The sequence below is a fragment of the Anolis carolinensis genome, chromosome 3 (assembly GCF_035594765.1).
Source record: "Anolis carolinensis isolate JA03-04 chromosome 3, rAnoCar3.1.pri, whole genome shotgun sequence".
In the NCBI taxonomy this organism is placed as follows: domain Eukaryota; kingdom Metazoa; phylum Chordata; class Lepidosauria; order Squamata; family Dactyloidae; genus Anolis; species Anolis carolinensis.
Genome location: NC_085843.1, coordinates 43,236,430 through 43,257,597, shown reverse-complemented (window position 1 = coordinate 43,257,597; position 21,168 = coordinate 43,236,430). Strand labels below are relative to the sequence as shown.

Below are 21,168 nucleotides of genomic sequence, written 5' to 3'. Positions count from 1 at the left end.
TCACCTCAAGGTGTTCCTGGCCCCCACTGACATTTTCCCTTTCAGGCATTTAAAGGGCCAGAAGTAGCATCATGGTGGAAGATGCTTGACACCTTCTGTGATTTGGTTGTTTTAATTGTTCAGGGTATACACTCTTGGCAATCATGTTTTATGGGTATAATTATGTTTTTCTTGTATTTGTATCTCTTATTGGTTTTATCTGAATTCTCTTATTGTAACAAATCTGCTAATGATAATTTTCATCTTTAGATATTGTGTCATTAGACCTTGGTCTGACCTAGTGAAGGCTCCTCATATGTACTTACTGGTCACGTTTAGAGCCATGATTATGTTCAAATATACACTGATTCCATAGTTTGTATACAAATGTATTATTATTATGTTTATGTTTATTTATACCCCACTTTTTCTCTCCACAAAGGAGACTGAGAACTTTGATTGGAACTGACAGTTAGAATATTTCAAGTAGCAAGGAGTTCAAGTCCATGATTTGTAAGGCTGATCTTCAGTGACAATTCATGCGCAGTAAGTCCTGATTAGTTGTTTAGTCATTATTACTTATATTTACAGTCAGTGATATTTTTATTGTGCAACAATAAGGTCATATGTAACCCATTGGATAACCTTGGGTGAGTCACACATTCTCAGCCCCTGAAAAGCCTATGATATGTCACTCTTAGCATTTCCTAAGGCCTTGAAATAACTTGAAGGCACAACAACAAAGGAACAGTGCATATAATAAAATACTGTTCTCCCTGAAATTAATTTCACAGTGTAGTGAATGGAACTAAAATGCCGTTAACACCTTTATCCTTTGTTGGCGAAAAAAGAAATTCAGTGTGGCCATTCTAAAATTTACACACTTACTGCAGATTTTATTGGCTTTCAAAATTACTCATTCAGAACATGGAAAACACATAATACAGATGGGTTACCAGTTTCTTATTAAGTGGAGAGTCTGCTGCTACCTTTAAAAATAATTAATGTATTATACAATATTACGCTCTCTTTGTTCCCAAGGCTTAATTATTGTAATGCTGTATAGCTAATTTTTATAGTCCTGATTCTTTCTATGACAAGTTACAGCTGCTACGATTCATTATTTCCATTACAAATAGTGATTCATATTTCCATATGTAAGCAGGAGATCTCATGGTGCATGTGAAATTAAGCGATGCCACTGCCATGTAAAAGGAAATGCTTAAACTACATATGGATATAAGACATTACGTTAAAGTACATGTGTTTCCAATAGATTGCGGTGGCTTGAGGTCCTGTGCCTGTTTCCAGAGCATTTTGTGCAAATTTCCTTTTGACAAATGTAATTGGACAAAAGCAGTCCCAAAGAGTTTTTCTCAGTTGCAGGCGCCAGGTGATCCAGAGAGCAAGGCAGATGTCTAAGAGCCCTACAAATATATGTAAAGATCTTGTTTTGGAGAAGAAGTAATCTACTAGATGAGAAGGCATTTTTAAAATTTAATGTTACTTTTTAATGCTTGTTGTCTGTACTTGCTGTACAGCTTGCCAAATGGGGTGTTACTTTACATTACATTATTACAGTTGAAAGCTTCCTGATAGAAGCAGAGCTCACTTTGATGTCTTAAATATAATTGAAGCACTTAACATCTGCTAAGTGACAACTGAATGCTGGTGTTCAGCTAGGAACACCAAAGCATATGTGGGAGATAATCTTTAATTGTCCTGTTTGCCAAATTGTGAGCCCAAAATGGTTCTAATTAATATTCAGATTTGGTCAGGGGGAGAGAAAAAATTATTTTATTTGGAAAGGCAGAGCCCATTTTAAAGTTTTAAAATTTTAGGGATAATTTTATATTAAACAGATGTTTTACATACAAAAAGATTTATCCTGGTACTTTGGAGAAACATTTGTAAAGCTTTGATGTATTTGGGGAAGTGTAGTTTAGCCTCTCTCTTGATTAATCACTATAAAGCTGTATTGTAGGAGGTCTAATGGAATAATGGAGGAAATGTACAATATTTCACAAGTCTGTGAGGTAGGTGGGACAAAGAAAAAAAATGCCAGTGGCCACCCAGTTAGTTTCATAAGGATTTGAACCTGTTTCTTCAACATTTAAAACAGGTATTCTAGCAGCTGGCTCTAATTTTACCACCTATAGCTTTTTTTAAAAGGGAATGAATAAAAATAATGCTACCAGTTTTTAATCTAGAGACTGTATTTATGCTCTTCAATGGTTTGAGATGGGAAAGGAGCATACTCTTTTGGGTTATGTCTTGCAATGCAGATTAAGCCATTTAGGTTTGAGCACTTTAGAGTGTTTAGCCTGAAAAAGAGAAGATTAAGAGGGGACATGATAGGTATGCTTAAGTATTTGAAAGGGGGCATCTTGAAGATGGAGCAAGCTTGGGGACAAACTCAGAGGAGAGGAGGCAAAAGTGTGGATGGAAAGGACCAGAGGAGAAGCCTAGAAGATATTATTTATTTATTTATTTCCGATATTTCTACACCACCCTTCTCCCCGAGGGTACTCAGGGAGGCTTACACAACTGGCAGGATCACTACCAGTATATCATAATACAATAAAATAATAAAACAGTTAAAATAATTAAATAACATATTAAAATACAATATATAAAAGATTTAACACAGTGCAACGCCGAATATATATGCCAGTCATCCATCAGACCTTGTGCAAGAGCCTTAATCCAATCCATGTCAATGCTAACTGAGTTCATTCATTAAACGCTTGCGCACATAGCCAGGTCTTCAGCTTCTTTCTAAACCCCAGAAGGGATGGAGCCTGCCGGATGTCACTAGGGAGGGAGTTCCACAGCCGAGGAGCCACCACCGAGAAGGCCCTGTCTTTCGTTCCCACCAGCCGTGCTTGTGAGGCAGGTGGGATCGAGAGCAGGGCCTCCCCGGATGATCTTAAGGTTCTCGTGGGCTGATAGGAGGAGATGCATTCGGACAGGTAAGTTGGACCGGGACCAGAACAGCACATTGAAAGGTACAAGCTGATAATATCTCAAAATTACCCTAACTGAGAATATAATTACACCGCAGAGCCCTCGGTGGCGCAGTTGGTTAAACCCTTGTGCCAGCAGGACTGCTAATCAAAAGGTCCGCAGTTCAAATCTGGGGAGCGGGTAAGTTCCCGTCTGTCAGTTCTAGCTTCACATGCGGGGACATGAGAGAAGGCTCCCACAGGATGGCAAAACATCAAACATCCAGGCATCCCCTGGGCAACATCCATGCAGACAGCCAATTCTCTCACACCAGAAACAACTTGCTGTTTCTCAAGTCATTCCTGCAACAAAAAAACCCCACACTGGCAATTCAACATCACTTTAATTGCCTTGGCTCAATGCTATACAATTCTGCTATATAAATCTGGTGGTTTGGTGAGATATTTAACCTTCTCTGTCATAGAGCTCTGATGCCACGACAAATGACAAATCCCAGAATCCTGAGTCATGATAGTTAAAGTAGTGACAAACAACTGTAATTCTGCAGTGTGGCTGAACCTGAAGAATGTGCCTGTCAAAAGTCAATCCCAGTTCCAGCTTTTCAGTTCTCTTTTGAGACTTCTATACTAAATAGATACAGCCCCCCCCTGATTTATATACCCTTAAAAGCTTATAATTCTGGCTATTTTTTTAAAAAAGTATATACCTGTAACAGAAATTTGTGAGATTTGCAACTGTGCTATGACAGTGCGAGCAGCGCTTTGCTGCAAAGTCATGACAGTTCAAACACCTCACATAATATGTATTCAATGTAAACATATTTACTTAGCTTTTTAAATAATCACCATAGCTGCTATTAGCTGTTAAAGAGTCTATAATACACACACCCGTATACAAACATTAGAAATACATGCACACACAAGTCAAATGTTATGGTCTGATATCCCTTTTGAAAAGAAAACTGCTGACTGTCTTATGTCATTGCCATTGTCAAGCAAGTTGTACGCTGAACATCATGTTTATCAAAAGGGCAATATGGGAACGGTTTTCTTGTTCCTTATCTTTCAACACTATTTGAGTTTTTCTTTTCTTCCCCCTGAAGGCTGCCAGTGAGCAGAGATTAAACCGATGCACAAAATCTACTTGATTTGACAAGGTAGAAAGGCTTAACCAAAGTAAATTCCTGTTGGCTGAAATAATCTTAGCTTCTGCAGTTGAAAACTAGGTGGGACTTGATTCCAGATGTCATAAATCTGCATGCATTTAAAAATGTTAACGAAACTTTCATGAAGATGAAGTAAAGCTGCATTGAGTTTGGAAATTATCATAATATCAACCTCTACCTTCCTTCTCTCACAGAAATAGAAAGAATCAACACATACATTAAAAATAGAGGAAGGGAGAAATATTATTTTCTCTACTTTTCTAGTTGTCATCTCTTCATGTTTTAGAGCAGGGATCCCCAAATTTTTAAAATGAAGGGTTTATTGACAGTCCCTCAGACTGTTGGGGGGCTGGACTATGATGAAATAGTCCAAAATTAGGATTGTTGTTGTGTGCCTTCAAGTCTAAAGTTTAGAACAGAAGCCAAGTAAATGACCTTGGAGGGCCGCATCCAACCCATGGACTTTAGTTTGGGGACCCCTGGTCTAGATGATCTCATAAGACAATAGGTAAGGAAAGAGACCTCCAAAGACCATCTAGATGGTCTCATAAGACCATAGGTAAGGAAAGGGACCCTCAAAGGCCATCTAGATGGCTTCATAAGACCATAGGTAAGGAAAGGGACCCTCAAAGGCCATCTAGATGGTCTCATAAGATCATAGGCAAGGAAAGGGACCCTCCAAGCCCATCTAGATGGCTTCATAAGACCATAAATCAGCAAAGAGACCTCCAAAGACCATCTAGATGGTCTCATAAGACCATAGGTAAGGAATGGGTCCCCAAAGGCCATCTAGATGATCTCATAAAACCATACGTAAGGAAAGGGACCCTCAAAGGCCATCTAGATGGCATCATAGGACCATAGGTAAGGAAAGTGACTTCCAAAAGCCATCTAGATGGTCTCAACGAGACCTCCAAAGACCAGGTAGACTTAGGTCAACCCTAAGTCTAAAGTTTAGGACAGGGGCCAGGTAAATGACCTTGGAGGGCCGCATGCGGCCCACGGGCCCTAGTTTGGGGACCCCTGTTTTAGAGCTTTATATATTTGTCTTCACCTCTCTATTTGTAGACTTGCATTTCTAGCAGCAGTCTGTCAGACTGTCTGTTGATTATTCCAACATTTACTGCTGATTGCTTAGTTACCGTAACTAGTTTTCCATTTATGCAGTGATAAGACTACATTGTTGTATGCCTTCAAGTCATTTTCAGTTTGGACTCCATCACAGGGCCTAATTCTTGACAAGATTTAGTCATACAGGCTTTGCTTTTTCCTTCCTTGATTTTATTTACTGTTATTTTAACTGTATTATTCTGTCTTGTTTTAATAACGTGTTTTTACTGTATCAAATTAATGTATATTGTATGTTTTTTGCACTTGTTGGAAACCTCCCTGAGTCCCTTTGGGGAGATAGAGGGGTATACAAATAAAGTTTTATTATATTATTATTTCTCTGAGGTTGAAAGTGTGTGACTTGCCCAAGGTCAGCAATAGGTTTCCAAAGCTGACCAGAAATTCAAACCCTGGTCTCCTGGAATCCTAGTTTAGCACTTAATCCACTATACCATACTGACTCTCTGACTGCTTATTCCTAGAGATTAAATTTTTTAATTGTGCCTTCACACCAGGCATTTGCATAAAACCAAGCCATGCTGAGTAAATCACGGTCTTTTTGAGTATTGTTTTAATGTAGTACACATTTTAATTTTTAAAAAGAACTGTTTTATTACTAATCTTTAATTCATGTAGCTTTTTTTTTGTCCCGGGAGCGACTTGAAAAACTGCAAGCTGCTTCTGGTGTGAGAGAAATGGCCATCTGCAAGGACATTGCCCACGTGACACCTGGATGTTTGATGTTTTTATCATCCTGTGGGAGGCTTCTCCCATGTTCCTGCATGGGGAGCTAGAGCTGACAGATGGGAGCTCACCCCACTCTCCGGATTTGAACCACTGACCTTTTGGTCAGCAGCCCTGCCAGCACAAGGTTTTAACCCATTGCGCCACCAGGGGCTCCATTCATGTAACTGACAGTCGACCATATTCCTCAGCCATACTAAATTCTTTTCAGTGTGAGTATGTTTTTCTGTTTAAATTGGACTTATTGGATTGATAACCAATTTTAAACATGCTTGAAAAATTATACACAGTGTAATTTGGAAAAAAAATGTGTTGTGACACCTGACTAACATAAAGCAGTATGAAACAATCTACACTGAAAATTTTGTTTTGTATAGAATTTTCCCTGCTTGACCGTGTTTGAAAGCACTGAAATCACTTCTAGAGACATTGTTAAAATAATAATGGTTTAATGAAATAAAGATCTCTAAGGACCAGGCCTTTAAACAACAATTTAAAAGATCATCATCAAAGCAGCAATAATTGTGACTATATGGCCAGAAATTGCCGTATATATTGAATGCCCTCCCTTCCACATGGATGTTACATTGTCAGATGTAACAAAGAGTTAATGATGTTGTAAGGAAAGTTTTAACATCTGGTGTACAAGCCTGGATGACCTCATTTATGTCATATAATCCTCATACTATCCAAAAGAGGTTGCAAGAAAGGAATGAGGCTTGTAATGTATATGTTGCATGCAAAGATGTCAGAAATGTGCCCTCCCTGAGGGCCACTTACTTTAAGATTGAAGCTAATTGAACTTCAGTTACAATTAAATTGCCACAAAAATGTATTTACAACAGCAGCATTTCTGTCCAAAAGACTGTTCTTCATTATTTTAGTATACAAAATGGCAAATACTATGTCATTCTGATATATGTTGTTCACTAAAATATCAACCATTCACATTTAATTTGATTAGATTTCTGTCTCCAGCTAAATTAGTTTCCACATTGGCATAAAGAATAGAACACATTGTTTATAGCATAGTCTTTTCTGTTAAATAGGAATAGCTAGATTGTAATAGGGCTCGATATTGTTTAATAATTAAAATTGTGGAGACATGTATGAATGAGGAAAAGTGACTTAATTTTCAAGTATATACTTAAATGTGTAAGCTATTGTCTTGCATAATAATACTGTGTTATCTTGTGGGCTTGTTGTGAAGACTTCCATCTAGATGTGAAGGTCCTTGAACATTCAAATGCACTATACAAATGTATGCTGATGATCATAATGATGACAGTGATATCATTTGCGTTGGTTGACAATGTTACATGGCTTCTGAGTCAAGGGACTAATTGTGCAGGGTGTGATCACTACCAATACGGAAAAACTGTGATTTCTACAATCATTTTTTGATTATAGCCATGTGTTTGGGAACAGATATTCCTCTGTTCAGTTATTTAAAAAATACTATAGTCCCATAATTTCATCATATTTTTGTGGAATATAACTGGATTTTACTTACTGTAGACATTAAAAGAACTACTTATGTATGAACTACCATGAAATGTGCATCATAGAACAAATGTGTTCCTTACTTGTGAAATGTTAAACCACCAACTCAAGCTATAATGCAGAATGTTTTGTGTTAAGCTGGACATTTCTCTGTGTAATTAACTCTAACATTTATTTTGAGGGCACAGTACTTAGAATTAGATCACTTAACAGTAGGACAGACCACAGTCTGTACCAACCTTTCTTAAACTTAAGTTTTCCTGGTGTGTCACACTGAAACTTCCATTAAAGGGAATGGCTATGCTTGTTTGGGAAAGACTTGTTTAGTGAGACTCCACAAATAGAATAATCCAAGCCATGTTCCCTTATCTGAGTTTTTAAAGCAGGAACTGGGTGGCCACATGTTGGGAGTGCTTTGATTGGGTCTTCCTGCATGGCGGAGCTTGGCCTAGATGGCCCTTGTGGTCACTTCCAACTTTATGATTCTATGATGTCGTTGTCTAGTTTTAACTTTTGTATGTTTTTAAATTGATTTTAAAATGCAGTATATGCTTTTGATTGTTTTAGATTGTATAAAAAGGTTTTATCATATTGTTTTTGGAAGCTGCTTTGGGTCCCACTCTGGGAGAAAGATGGCATATAAATTAAACAAATTAAAGATAAAAATAAAATCTTCAGAGAGCTGTCCCAAGATTTGGGGTTTCTTTTGCACACATGTGAAAAAAATGGTTTTGCCTGTGAGTTATATGCCAAAAGCTGGTCTATTACATACTTTGATTTGCAGAAGAGGTGCAAATGAAAGAATGGTAGAATAATATGTCAAGTGCTGTGACATGAATTAACCTAAATCTTGAAGGAGAAAATATTTTAATATTTAACTTGTCTGGGAAAGAAAAGCTGAATATCCCCTCTTTGCTAGAATTATGTTTTCTTATCTCTCAGGGAGCCACTAATTTATTTAATGCATATGGAGAGGATTTTTTTCCCAGGCTAAATGACATTCTGCATTTACCTCCTCCATCTGGAAGCTAGTATCCAGAGTGAAAACCGCATCATATATTTTTAGGATTAAACCATCTATTACTGATAGATAATGACAGAGCAGAAGGAGAAGGCACCAGTTAGTCTGCATTAGCTCATGTATTCTGGATAACTCTTTAGTGAACTTTTAGGAGGTTGGATTTTTTTTTTCTGTATGTATATCAGTGTGTGCGTATATGAAAGAGAGATGCCAGAAGTCTCTTCTGACCTTTGTATTTTTGTGGTAATGAATTGCTTCCTCATAAGTCCCTTTGCTGATACCCTTTCCACCTTTGTTCCTTTTTTAGACTTACCATTACATAGTCCTGTTCCATGTTCTTTCACCATACACAAATCCAAAATTTTGCAGTTAAATAAATCAGAAAACAACTTTGAGGTGTAGACATCAACAGATGCTTGCCACATGGTAATTGTCCTGTTCAGCTATAAAATTCTGTCTTCTCATTTGTTTTAGTTTTCTAACAACAAAGATATTTGCTATTTGCATCTAGCATAATTGAAAGGAGGAAACATACTGCTATGTAGAAAATTATTACAGAAAACACTTATGGTAACTAATTTTTCCCCCTTGGAAATATTTGCAGGGAATATTTCCACTCATTATATTTGACATAGCTTTTAGTCATAATAAAAAGTTCCATTAAAAAGAGCTAATCAATTAGCTCAGTAAAAGTCAATTGATGGATCTAGGGTGACTTGACAGGACGGTTGAGAAGCAATATCTCCCCATAGCTCACTTCTCTGAATGTACCAGGCAGATTTCTCAAAAGACACCATATAGGTTGTGGCACAGACTTCTAGAAAGATTCCATAAGTGTTGCCTTCAACAATTTCTGCAAAGACAAGTGGACAAAGTCAACATTCTGGAAGAAAGCAAAGACCACCAACACTGATGCAATGATTCTGCACTGCCAAGTTCACTGAATTGGCAGTGTCTCCCAAAGCAGTTACTTAAGTCTCAATTCAAGAATGGAAAATGGAATGTCAGTAGACAACAAAAGAGATGTAATGATGATCTTAAAACTAACCTTTAAAAATGTGGTATAAACACAGAACTGAAAAGCCTTGGCTCTTGAGCATTGTAATTGGAGGTCAGCTATCCAATGGTGCTATGGATTTTTGAAGAGGCATGAATATGGAGCGAAAGAAATATGTCAAGAGGAAGGTGCGTCAAGCAAACCCTTGTTGTGACCACCTTCCATCTGGAAATTTATGTCCTCAATGTGGAAGACCATGTAGATCCAGAATAGGTCTTCACAGTCACTTACAGATCCACTGCCAAAACTCTACCCTTGGAAGACTCAGTCACAGATGATCGCCTATGATGCTGATGTGGTATAGAACAGAAATATGGAAGAAATGGATATTGTGTTGCAACTAGACTTAATATCTTTTTTTTGGGTGGTCAGAATTGACGCCACGGATTCAATCAACCACTGTTTGAAAATATTAGGAAAAAAATCAAAAAAGGAAAACTTGGTTTTGCTATAGGACAAGCATTATGCTGTATTTTCAGCACACCTTGCTAAAGCTTTTTGTCATTGCACATATCATTTCTCTGACACTTGATTGAGCTGTTCACCATTTTTTATATATACAGTAGAGTCTCACTTATCCAACATAAACGGGCCGGCAGAATGTTGGATAAGCGAATATGTTGGATAATAAGGAGGGATCAAGGAAAAACCTATTAAACATCAAATTAGGTTATGATTTTACAAATTAAGCACCAAAACATCATGTTATACAACAAATTTTACTAAAAAAGTAGTTCAATACACAGTAATACTATGTAGTAATTACTGTATTTACGAATTTAGCACCAAAATATCATGATATATTGAAAATATTGACTACAAAAATGCGTTGGATAATCCAGAACGTTGGATAAGCGAATGTTGGATAAGTGAGAGACTACTGTATTTACTGTATCATTATACTTTGACTTATACACCAGACTTTGAATGTTTACCTTATATATGTAAACTGTAATCCGCTCCAAGTCCCTCCGGGGAGATAAAGCAGAATATAAATAAAGTGCATTATTATTGTGTTGTCGAAGGCTTTCATGGTCGGATCACTGGGTTGCTGTGAGTTTTCCGGGTTGTATGGCCATGTTCCAGAAGCATTCTCTTCTGACGTTCTGACGTTTCGCCCACATCGATCTCTCAGAGGTTGAAGGATCTGTTGGAAACTAGGCAAGTGGGATTTATATATCTGTGGAATATACAGGGTGGAAGAAAGAACTCTTGTCTGCTTGAGGCAGATGTGAATGTTGCAAATGGCCTCCTTGATTAGCATTTAATGGCATTGCAGATTCAATTCCTGGCTGGTTGCTTCCTGGGGGAATCCTTTGTTGGAAGATGTCAGCTGGCCTTGTTCTTTCTCCCACCCTGGACACCCGTCACTTCCCTTGTTTTCAACAGATCCCTCAACTTCTGAGGATGCCTGCTATAGATGTGGGTGAAATGTCAGGAGAGAATGCTTCTGGAACATGTTGTTGACAGAAAGACACAGCAAATGAGATATATATACTGGATTTCGTATTACAAAATCACAATTCGAACACTTCCCAAGTGTTTAGGACTGTGTGATATATTTTCGGATGATGCTTGCAGCTCCCAGTAAGGTGGCCTTTTGCAGTTTACAGATCGTAATTTTGCCAATGTTTATTGTTTCCAAATGCCGGCTGAGATCTTTTGGCATGGCACCCAGTGTGCTGATTACCACCGGGACCACCTGTACTGGTTTATGCCAGAGCCTTTGCAGTTTGATCTTGAGATCCTGATAACGGCTGAGTTATTCCTTTTGTTTTTCATCAGTTCGACTGTCACCTGGTATGGCGACATCAATAATCCAAACTTTTTTCTTTTCCACAACCTTGAGGTCTGACGTGTTGTGTTCCAGAACTTTGTCAGTCTGGATTTGGAAGTCCCACAGTATTTTTGCATGTTCATTTTCCACTACCTTTGTAGGTTTGTGATCCCACCAGTTCTTTACTGCTGGGAGGTGGTACTTGTGGCATAAGTTCCAATGAATCATTTGGGCCACTTAGTTGTGCCTCTGTTTGTAGCCTGTTCGTGCGATTTTCTTACAGCAGTTGAGGATATGATCAATAGTTTCATCAGCTTCCTTGCACAGTCTGCATTTTGGGTCACTGGCTGGTTTTTCGATCTTGGCCTTAATTGCATTTGTTCTGATGGCTTCCTCCTGGGCTGCAAGAATCAGGCCTTCTGTCTCCTTCTTCAGTGTCCCATTCATGAGCCATAGCCAGGTCTTTTTATCAACCTTTCCTTCAATATTGTCAAGGAACTGTCCATGCAGTGCTTTGTTGTGCCAGCCGTCAGCTCTAGTTCGTAGTGCAGTTTTCATGTACTGATTTTTTGTCTGCTGTGCTTTGAGGAGTTTCTGATTTTTGACTTCCATCAAAGCAGGTTCTTCACTTTCCTTTACATATTCTGCTAAGGCATGTTCTTTTTCTTTGACTGCTTGTTTTACTTGTAAAAGACCTCTGTCACCAGATCTTCTAGGCAGATATAGCCGGTCAACATCACTGCAAGGATGAAGCGAATGATGAATGGTCATGAGTTTTCTTGTTTTTCTGTCCAAATTGTCCAGTTCCACCTGCATCCAGTTTATGATGCCAGCAGTATATCTTATGACAGGTATGGCCCAGGTGTTTATGGCCTTGATGGTGTTGCCTCCATTGAGCTTGCTTTTGAGAAATTTTCTGACCCTTTGAGCATATTCTTTGCTGACCACAGTTTTTACATGTTCATATTTGATGTTATCCAGCTGCAGTATACCCACACTTTTATAGGCCTCTGGCTAGTGACACTTTATCGTTTGGCCATTAGGCATATTTATGCCCACACTTTCAATGATTTTTCCCTTCTTCGGTGCCACTGTTGAACATTTTTCCAAACCAAACTCCATGCTGATATCAGCACTAAAGATTCGGGTAGTGTTAGTCAGAGACCTGATTTCAGTTTCAGTTTTCCCATACAGCTTCAGGTCATCCATGTACATCAGATGTGAAATTTTGTGAGATTTCTTAGGGGTTTGATAGCCAAGGTTTTGTTTTTTGTAAGATTGTGGACAGATAAATCATGGCAATAATGAAAAGCAGTGGGAATAATGAGTCTCCCTGGAGAATTCCTCTTCTGATGTTGACAAGTCCATAGCTTTCATTTCCAACAAACAGTTCAGTTTTCCAGTCCTCCATCACATTTTCAATAAAAGTGCCAACTTTTTTACAAATCCCAATGGCGTCCAGGCACTTAATGATCCAGCTGTGTGGGAGTGAGTCAGTTGCCTTTTTGTAATCAATCCACGTCATGTGAAGATTAGTTTTTCAGGTTTTACAGCTCTCCAGAATCATTTTGTCAATTAATAACTGGTCTTTTGTGCCCCTGCTTTTCCATTTGTTGCCTTTCTGTTCATCTGGCAAGATGTTCTTTTCTTCAAGATAGTCTTGAATTCTGTCAGCTGTGATGCCAGTCAGTAGTTTAAACATAGTGGGCAGACATGTTATTGGCCTGTAGTTTCCTGGTGCTGCTCCTTTTGCTGGATCCTTTTGTATCAGGCATATTCTCCCAGTTGTTAACCATTCACTGATACTTCCTTTTTGCAGCATCTCATTCAATTGTTGGGCCATTTTTCCATGTAGACTAATCAGATATTTGAGCCAAAATCCATGCAGTTGATCACTACCAGGCAATGTCCAGTTCTTGACTTTTTGCACTCGTTTGCTGATCATTTCAGTTGTTATTTCCATCTCTTCCATTTTGTTCTGAATTTCCTTCAAACTCCTTTATCCACACAGCATTTTTGTTGTAGTTCTTATTATTTTCCCAAAGTTCTTTCCAGAACTTAGTTGTTGCAATTTTCTCAGGCTTTATTATTACAGTGTCTGTTTTTTGGTCAGACTCTGGTAGAACCATCTTCGGTCTGATTAAAACAGTTGATTTTGTCTGTACTGGATGATTCTGGCTTCATATCATTCAATTTTTCTGGCTGTTGCTGTGATTTGTTCTTTCACAATTTCCAAAGCTTCTTCAATTTTTCTGGTGTTCAGCCAGTACTTTTTGTTCAGGTATTGCTTGATTTTGTCATTCTTCAGTTTCTTCTTCTTCATATTTTTCAGGTTACTTGCATCTGATCATAGATTTTTGATTTTCACCTCCAACCTGACCTTCCATTTTGGTTTTCCAGTTGATTTTCTTTGAGGCTGCATTGGTTGTAGGAGCCCAAGCTCTTCTGTTACTATCACTACTGTACTGTAGGCAAACTGGTTTGTTTGTTCAATGGATGTTATTTCGACAGTAGAAAGTAATGTATTCATACATTTCATGAGAGGTGCCAGGTGTCTTTTGGGCACTGTTTTTAAAGTTGGGAGTCGCTTTCTTACTGAATTTGCTGCAGCATGGGCCATGATTTTATCCTTGAGCTCTTGTTGTCTTGCTGTCAACGTTCTTGGTAATTCACCAAGTGCTTCAAGTGTTGGTTCTTCAAATTCTTGTAAAAATTTCACATTTTCTTCTGGTTCAGTTTGCTCCACCATTCCAAGTGTTGCTGGAGTCTCTGCTACTGTCTGTACTGTGGCCTGATAGTAATTTACTTTGCAGATTTTCTGAATTTCTTCGCGTTCAACTTCACTGAACACTTTGTTTCTGATTATGAATCTTCACTGATCAACCAGTCGGGGTTCTGTTATCTGTGAGTCAGGGTACTCTTTTTTCCACAGTTGATGCATCCTTTTTTGTAGCCATGCTTCTGAGGTTCTGATTAGTGTTTCATAACTGTGCGGATTTCTAGTATTGAATATTTCTGCCGCTTCTGTGACTGTTCATTTGTATTTTGATTCTGTAGCCCACTTGTCAATGGATGTCCATTATCCTGGTTGATGACCAAGCCAGTATAGACTGCATTTTGGTTTGTTTCTCCATAATGCTAATGGGTTAGGTGCTCTTAGTTCCATTCCTCAGCTGAGACTCTCTGGCGGCGGCTGCTGCTGCTGCTTCTTCTTCTTCTTCTTCTTCTTCTTCTTCTTCTTCTTCTTCTTCTTATTTTATTATGTATAGTGTGATTTTAGTATCCATGGGGGAGGGGGAGGGTCCTGGAATCCAGTGGATCCTGAGGACCCACTGTACATTGACATGACTAAACAATAAATATATACTTGATATGAACATAACATGCCCATGATCCATTGTCTTGATCAAAAGGTAGTAATGAAGAGAGATGTAGTTGAAAGAGAAGAAATGAGAGCACTATTCCCAACAAATAAGAATTCTTCCTTCTCCAAGAAAATTTTGCACCAGTCCTCAAGTTTCTAGCACTGCAATTACTTAAGATTTCAGTTGAGCATTTGGAGATACAGTTTAGACATCAAAGAAAATAAAAGACCGGGGCAAAGTTAACAAGAGAACCTGAACATAGGAGATATGTTCTTAATGTGAACAGTTTTCACTTTCTCATTCCCTGAAATACAGTAGAGTCTCACTTATCCAACACTTGCATATCCAACATTCTGGATTATCCAATGCATTTTTGTAGTCAATGTTTTCAATATATCGTGATATTTTGGTGCTAAATTCATAAATACAGTAATTACTACATAGCATTACTGCGTAATGAACTACTTTTTCTGCCAAATTTGTTGTCTAACATGATGTTTTGGAGCTTCATTTGTAAAATCATAACCTAATTTGATGTTTAATAGGCTTTTCCTTAATGCCTCCTTATTATCCAACATATTCGCTTATCCAACATTCTGCCGGCCCGTTTATGTTGGATAAGTGAGACTCTACTGTACTAGAAACGTGGGGATCAAAAAAAAAAAAGATTTCATGATGGGGGGGGGGGAGATTTTGTTTTAGCTCTTACGTAGTAAGACAGGCTCTAACAACCATTTTACTTCATATCTACCCTGAGACGTATAATGAAATCTTCCATTCTGTTTGGCAGGATGGTATAAAAGAGCAAGCCACATCATGATGATAGTGCATCTCTCAGAGTGGACTAAATTCCCAAAATCTGTCATCCAGCTGTGGTTTCTCTTCAGGCAGTTTGGCCATCTGAACAGATTTTAATAATGTTTTATCTTAGTGAGGTTGTCACTAGTTTTGCCCTGCTGTTGCATTCTGATGTGTTTGCTTGTTTTAATCTTATTAGCTTTAGTTGCAATAAATAAGTAAATACTAATCTTAAGCTCCAAATGAAAGTGTATAGATTAATTTACAGTGGGGTATAAAATAATTTGAGTAGGGGCTGTACTGACATCTACCAGACAAAGACATTAAAAACCTGAACTTAAATAGTGTTGCTTTCCTGGTACATGTTTAGGATTGGTTGATTTCAAACAAGTTATTTTCATTGAAGTTTTTTTTTTTAAGTTGTGTATCATTACATGGTGGTGGGTTGTGTCTAGATGGCTCTTGCAGTCCCTTCCAACTCTCTGGTTCAATGATTTTATTGTTCTATGATGAGTACTTGCCAGAAGTCCTGGCCAGCATTGAGATGGAGCTCATATGCTAATATTTTCAAGCTGTGATGGCAGGTATCATTGCACTTGTAATATGTTGTACCTCCAATTTTGGTGTTGTGTGCATAGTGGAGTCCCTTAATAGCATACTTCTGTGTGGCAGGTTAGGCTTTGAGATAACACACTGGGAGCTGAATCCAGCTTTCCACATCACTGCCCTCCTACACTTACATAGGCTCTTTAGAAAGATGAATATATTATGTAGAGCTCATTTCTCCCAATATTTCAGGAAGATTTCGCGTGAGAGCTGTACTGGAGGGGACCAAAGGGCTTCATAATCTAGCATATTACTTCCCAGGCTTGTTAGGGAGGAGCAGTTGTATGTGTCCCTCCCCCCCAATTATGCCAGAGGTTGGCATCATATTTGTGCTCACTGCCAACAATTGTTGTTTTCTTTTTCTGGAAATGTGTAGGAACTTACAGCCAGGGGTTCAAGATTGACATCAGTCTATTGACCACTATTCTGTAGAGCATAGGCCTAGTATTTTGATTATGCAGGAGCCAAGTGGAAGTCTATGGGAAGCCCCTTTTTCCTATAACTAATACCAAAGTCATTGATATCCTTGTTCTCTGCTAATTTTCTTATGCCTCTTTAATGTTGTCTTAATAAACAGCTATCATGACTGTGGTCTACATCCTGTGAAAATGCATTTCATCGAACTATCTGTGTGCTATAGGAAGAATACCTTTCTTTTTCCTGTCCTGAATCTCTTAACATGCAGTTTCATTTAATGACCAGAAGTTTTGCTGTTATAAAAGTATATCTGAAGATCCTGTCTCCAGTTATGTCCATAGGTAAAGGTTAAGGTTTCCCCCTGACGTTAAGTCTAGTTGTGTCCGACTCTGAGGGGTGGTGCTCATCTCCATTTCTAAGCTGAAAAGCCAGCGTTGTCCGTAGATGCCTCCAAGGTCATGTGACTGGCATGACTGCATGGAGTGCTATTACCATCCCTCTTGATCTACTCACATTTGCATGTTTTCGAACTGCTAGGTTGCCAGAAGCTGGAGTAACACTGGGAGCTCACTCTGCTCCCCGAATTCGAACCATCGACCTTTCATCCAGACCATGCATAATTTTAATTTCTCTCTGACATGTCCTTTATACTTGATCTTTTTCTAAATGAAAAAGCTTTCTGCCACATGACATGTCCAACCAGTCATAAACATTTATTGCACTGTTACCTATCTTTGATGGAAAATGTAAAAATTAGATTGTTAATGAAAAGACAACATACTTATCACTAAAGCAATATATTAGAGAGTAGCAAATCACTGTTTGGTTGCCTGCCAAAACAGGATGTGATATGCTAAAATGAGGTAATACATTATCAAAATGCACCATGACTAACTTGTCATAAATGCTGTTATATCTGATCTTGTATCTCATATCTAAAAAACTCCAAGAATTGTTGAGACAAAGAAACTTTAAAAGCCCGAACATAATACAGTGTTTCCTCACTACTTCACAGTTTACTTTTCGCGGATTCGCTGTTTCACGGTTTTTTAATAAACTCTAAAAGACTATTATAAATCATAAAAAATTACAATTTACAACCTAAGGAAGGGAGGAAGGAGAAGCTGAAGGGAGAGAAAAGGAGCCCAAGTGGCAACGGGAGGAGAAGGAGGTGATTTATCAACACACGATTGGTTGATAAAGACTTAAAATAGCGTATAACTACTAAAATAATGTATAAATATTAAAATAAATATAGTGTCCCTACTTTGTGGATTTTCACTTATTGCGGGTGGTCCTGGAACCTAACCCCAGCGATAAGTGAGGGAACACTGTACATCTCACATACCATGAATCAGTTTCATAGTATTGCATATGGATTGAGAGCAATGTTTTGAACACCTGATTTTGCTCAATGGCACTAATTCAGTGGCAGTAGATCTTGGAATAAAATATATTTCCCTTATGCATTCAGTTATGGAATACTCACATTCAGGCAAACTGATTCATTTAGAGTTTATTAAATCTGAAGCAGTCAGATAAACTGTTCCATATTTTTGTCTTCCCTATATAAGACTGAAAGTCAAATCACAGTTAAATGTTAGAATCAGAATTGTGGAGTTGGAAGAGAACCCTAACCCTAACCCAATCCAACCCCTGCTATGCAGGAATACACAGGTCACAGCATTCGCAATAGATGGCAATCTGGCTTTTGTTCAAAAAAGCCTCCAAAGATGGAAATTTCACCAAACTCTAAAATAGCATATTCCATTTTTGAACAGCTCTTTCCATCAGGAAATTCTTCCTGATGTTTGTGAAATGTTTAAATCTATTATCCTAATCTCTGGTGCAGTAAAAAACATTTCTCCATCCTCAATATGGCATCATTTCAAATATTTAAACATGACTATCATGTCTTCTCTTGTTTCACCAAGTTAAATATACCCAGCTACCTAAGCTTCTTCTTATAGAGCATGGATTCCATACCTTGTGTTCACTTCTGGACACATTCCAGCTTGTCAACACCCTTCTTGGATTGTGGTGCCCAGAATTGGGCACCATTTCTTGCTTATTTGACTTTTATCTTGCTGCCATAAGCTCCAAGAGCCCAAAGTCAGAGATATTGTATGATGTTCTTGTTCTTGCTATTTCTGTCGCTGTACAAAACAGGATTACAATAAGGAATGACAGCAGACAATTAGATGAGAGAAATAACAATTTGGTATGCTAATGTGTCCTAATGGGAAACTGCTTCCCATGTATAGCATGTCATGTTGACTTTCAGAGGTACATGGAAAGTATTACCCATATTTACTCAAGTCTAATATATAATCGAATCTAATGCACACCTTAATTTTCAAATTCCTGAAACCAAAAAAGCATTTGCTCGTGAATGTAATGCACAGTGGCAAAAAGTGCACTATTTGTATTTTGGACAAAAAGGTGTACATACATTGGCTGCATGCTTATAATTCCTTCTTTAAAAACAAAAGTGTTAGAACACCAAAGCTTTCAGCAGTGGAAAAGAAAACCTTGGGGTGCATCTATGCTGTTGAATGGATCCACTTTAACTTTAATAGGAGCTCCAGACGCTCCTTAAGTATCTTCCCCTTTTGCTTTGGCTCAGCACTAAGATTACCATATTACTTGAATCAAATGCACACCCTAATTTTGGGAAGCCAATTTAGTGAAAAAAAGGTGAGCGCTAGATTTGTGTAAATACGGTAAGTTTTCTGGTGTATACACTTGGGTTTAGAAAATATTCATAAAGCTGGCGAAATCTGCAGTGCAAGCTTCTTTAGTCTGCATCACCAGATGTGGACATTTGCTTTGTAAAGCAGCTTCTCATGCAGACAGAATGATGTTCCTCTTACTCATTGTCGGTGCTGTAGTCTTGGAGATGGACAGTGTTCCTCATAATGTCTGTCTACCAACACCATGAAGATTATTTGTCATCTTCAGCAGTTCTTAAGAAAAAACATTAGAAGTGATAGATTCAATATTTTGAAAGAAAGTCCACTCCTGTGAGAGACTGGGGTCCCAATCTATTATTAGCCCTTATTGTCATTATTAATAACCATTATTAATAACCATTTTACTGCAACAGGGCCATGGGAGCTTATTGGGAATATATACTTAAGATTGTCTGATCTCTGGCCCTGACCTTGAGTGTCAAGACCTGGTCCCTCTTTTCTGGTCTTTGGGATGAGGGAGGGATAATCTCAGTGTAAGAAAAAGCCATATGTGTATATTTTATACATTTGTTAGATTTTTATTTGATATAACTGTTGTTGCTTTGTACCTTCAAGTCATTTTTGACTTATGATCACAAAGTAAATCTGGGGTTCTCTTGGCAAGATTTGTTCAGAGGGGGTTTACACTTGACTTCCTCTGAGTCTGAGATTCCTAAAGTCACCCAGTGGTTTTCTATGATTGAACATAAATTTGAGCCCTAGTTTCTAGTGTCATAGTCCAAAGGTTACACCACTATAGTACTTAATTTAAGTCGAATGTGTAGCTGCTATTGATGCATAATGTGTAATATTAAGATTAGCAGGGTCTGGGTTGCTGTGAGTCTTTCGGGCTGTATGGCCATGTTCCAGAAGCTTTCTCTCCTGATGTTTCACCCACATCTGTGGCAGGCATCCTCAGAGATTGTGAAGTATGTTGGAAATTAAGCAAGGGAGGTTTATATATCAGAGTTTTATTTTTGTGGTATTACAAGAGCTTGTCCCTAATATTTAGGTTTTGACCTAAAACATTGTGCACTCCAGTTTATGACTCTACCACTCTCCTCTCACTGAAAGGGAAAGTCTGCAATGCAACTTTAGCAATGCATAGCTCAATATGGTTACAAATTTCCATATATCTGGAAACCCTGATAAGTCAAGGTTCCTAATCACTCATTGACCCAGAAGAGCCATTGCAATCAATTGGAGTGTTTCCCCATCAATTGGGAGCATCTTTGGCACAAGAGGAATTTTGATGCCTGTTTTACACCAGTGATTCCTTGTGGGATGGAGCAGAAATGGCAGGTAATTTGAACAGATTCCCCTTCCCTCCTCTGGGCGATTGCAGTGGCTGCTTCCCAGTAAGTGGGGATTGGGAGGATCAGGCTAGGAATGCAAATGATTTAGGTTGAGCATCCATTGGCCTTTCATAGCCTCTCTTGTTTGACTGAGTAATGTACAAGTGCTTCTCTCTATAAGGGCAAAAGTTATAGGCAGGGACAGGATATATTTGTGACACGACTGATGTTCCCTTGTACCTGGCTAATATTGGCTAGATCCCAAACTAGAGACATATATTTGGAGATGTGTGAATCTGAGAAAAGATAAGTTACTTTGTAGTAATAGTAATAATACTTTTATTTCTTATCTGCCTCTCCTCACAGCTTGTGGTGGGTCACAGCACAGTTGAAAACATAAAAATACTATAAAAATTCTACAAACACACATTATAATTCAGTTCCATAAAAGATGCGGATCAAAGCATTTATGTAAAATACACATTAATCACACAGGACAGAGACCAAAACATGACACGAGTTTAAAATTCATGTTTAAACACTAGCTAGGTAGGCTTGCTGGAAGATCAAGGGCTCTTACTAGTGGCTAATTGTCATTTATCATAATTGTTTTACTGGCAGATATCAAGCTT

General features: G+C 38.2%; 2 protein-coding genes across 4 annotated transcripts in view; one reads left to right on the top strand and one right to left on the bottom strand.

The window, feature by feature from the left end:
• cmss1 (cms1 ribosomal small subunit homolog) overlaps window positions 1-21,168 on the top strand; it is a 285,389-nt gene that overhangs the window by 118,496 nt on the left and 145,725 nt on the right. The window contains exon 1 of one of the 3 annotated variants that reach the window (XM_062974807.1): window positions 504-525. The exons of the other annotated variants lie outside the window; for them this stretch is intronic. Within the exon in view, the coding sequence (XP_062830877.1) occupies window positions 519-525 (7 nt within the window). The 5' untranslated portion in view covers window positions 504-518. Of the gene's footprint in view, window positions 1-503; window positions 526-21,168 lie in introns of those variants that run through there. 3 annotated transcript variants of the gene reach the window in all.
• Window positions 1-21,168, bottom strand: part of filip1l (filamin A interacting protein 1 like) — a 250,830-nt gene that overhangs the window by 114,334 nt on the left and 115,328 nt on the right. The gene's annotated exons all lie outside the window — the stretch shown is intronic.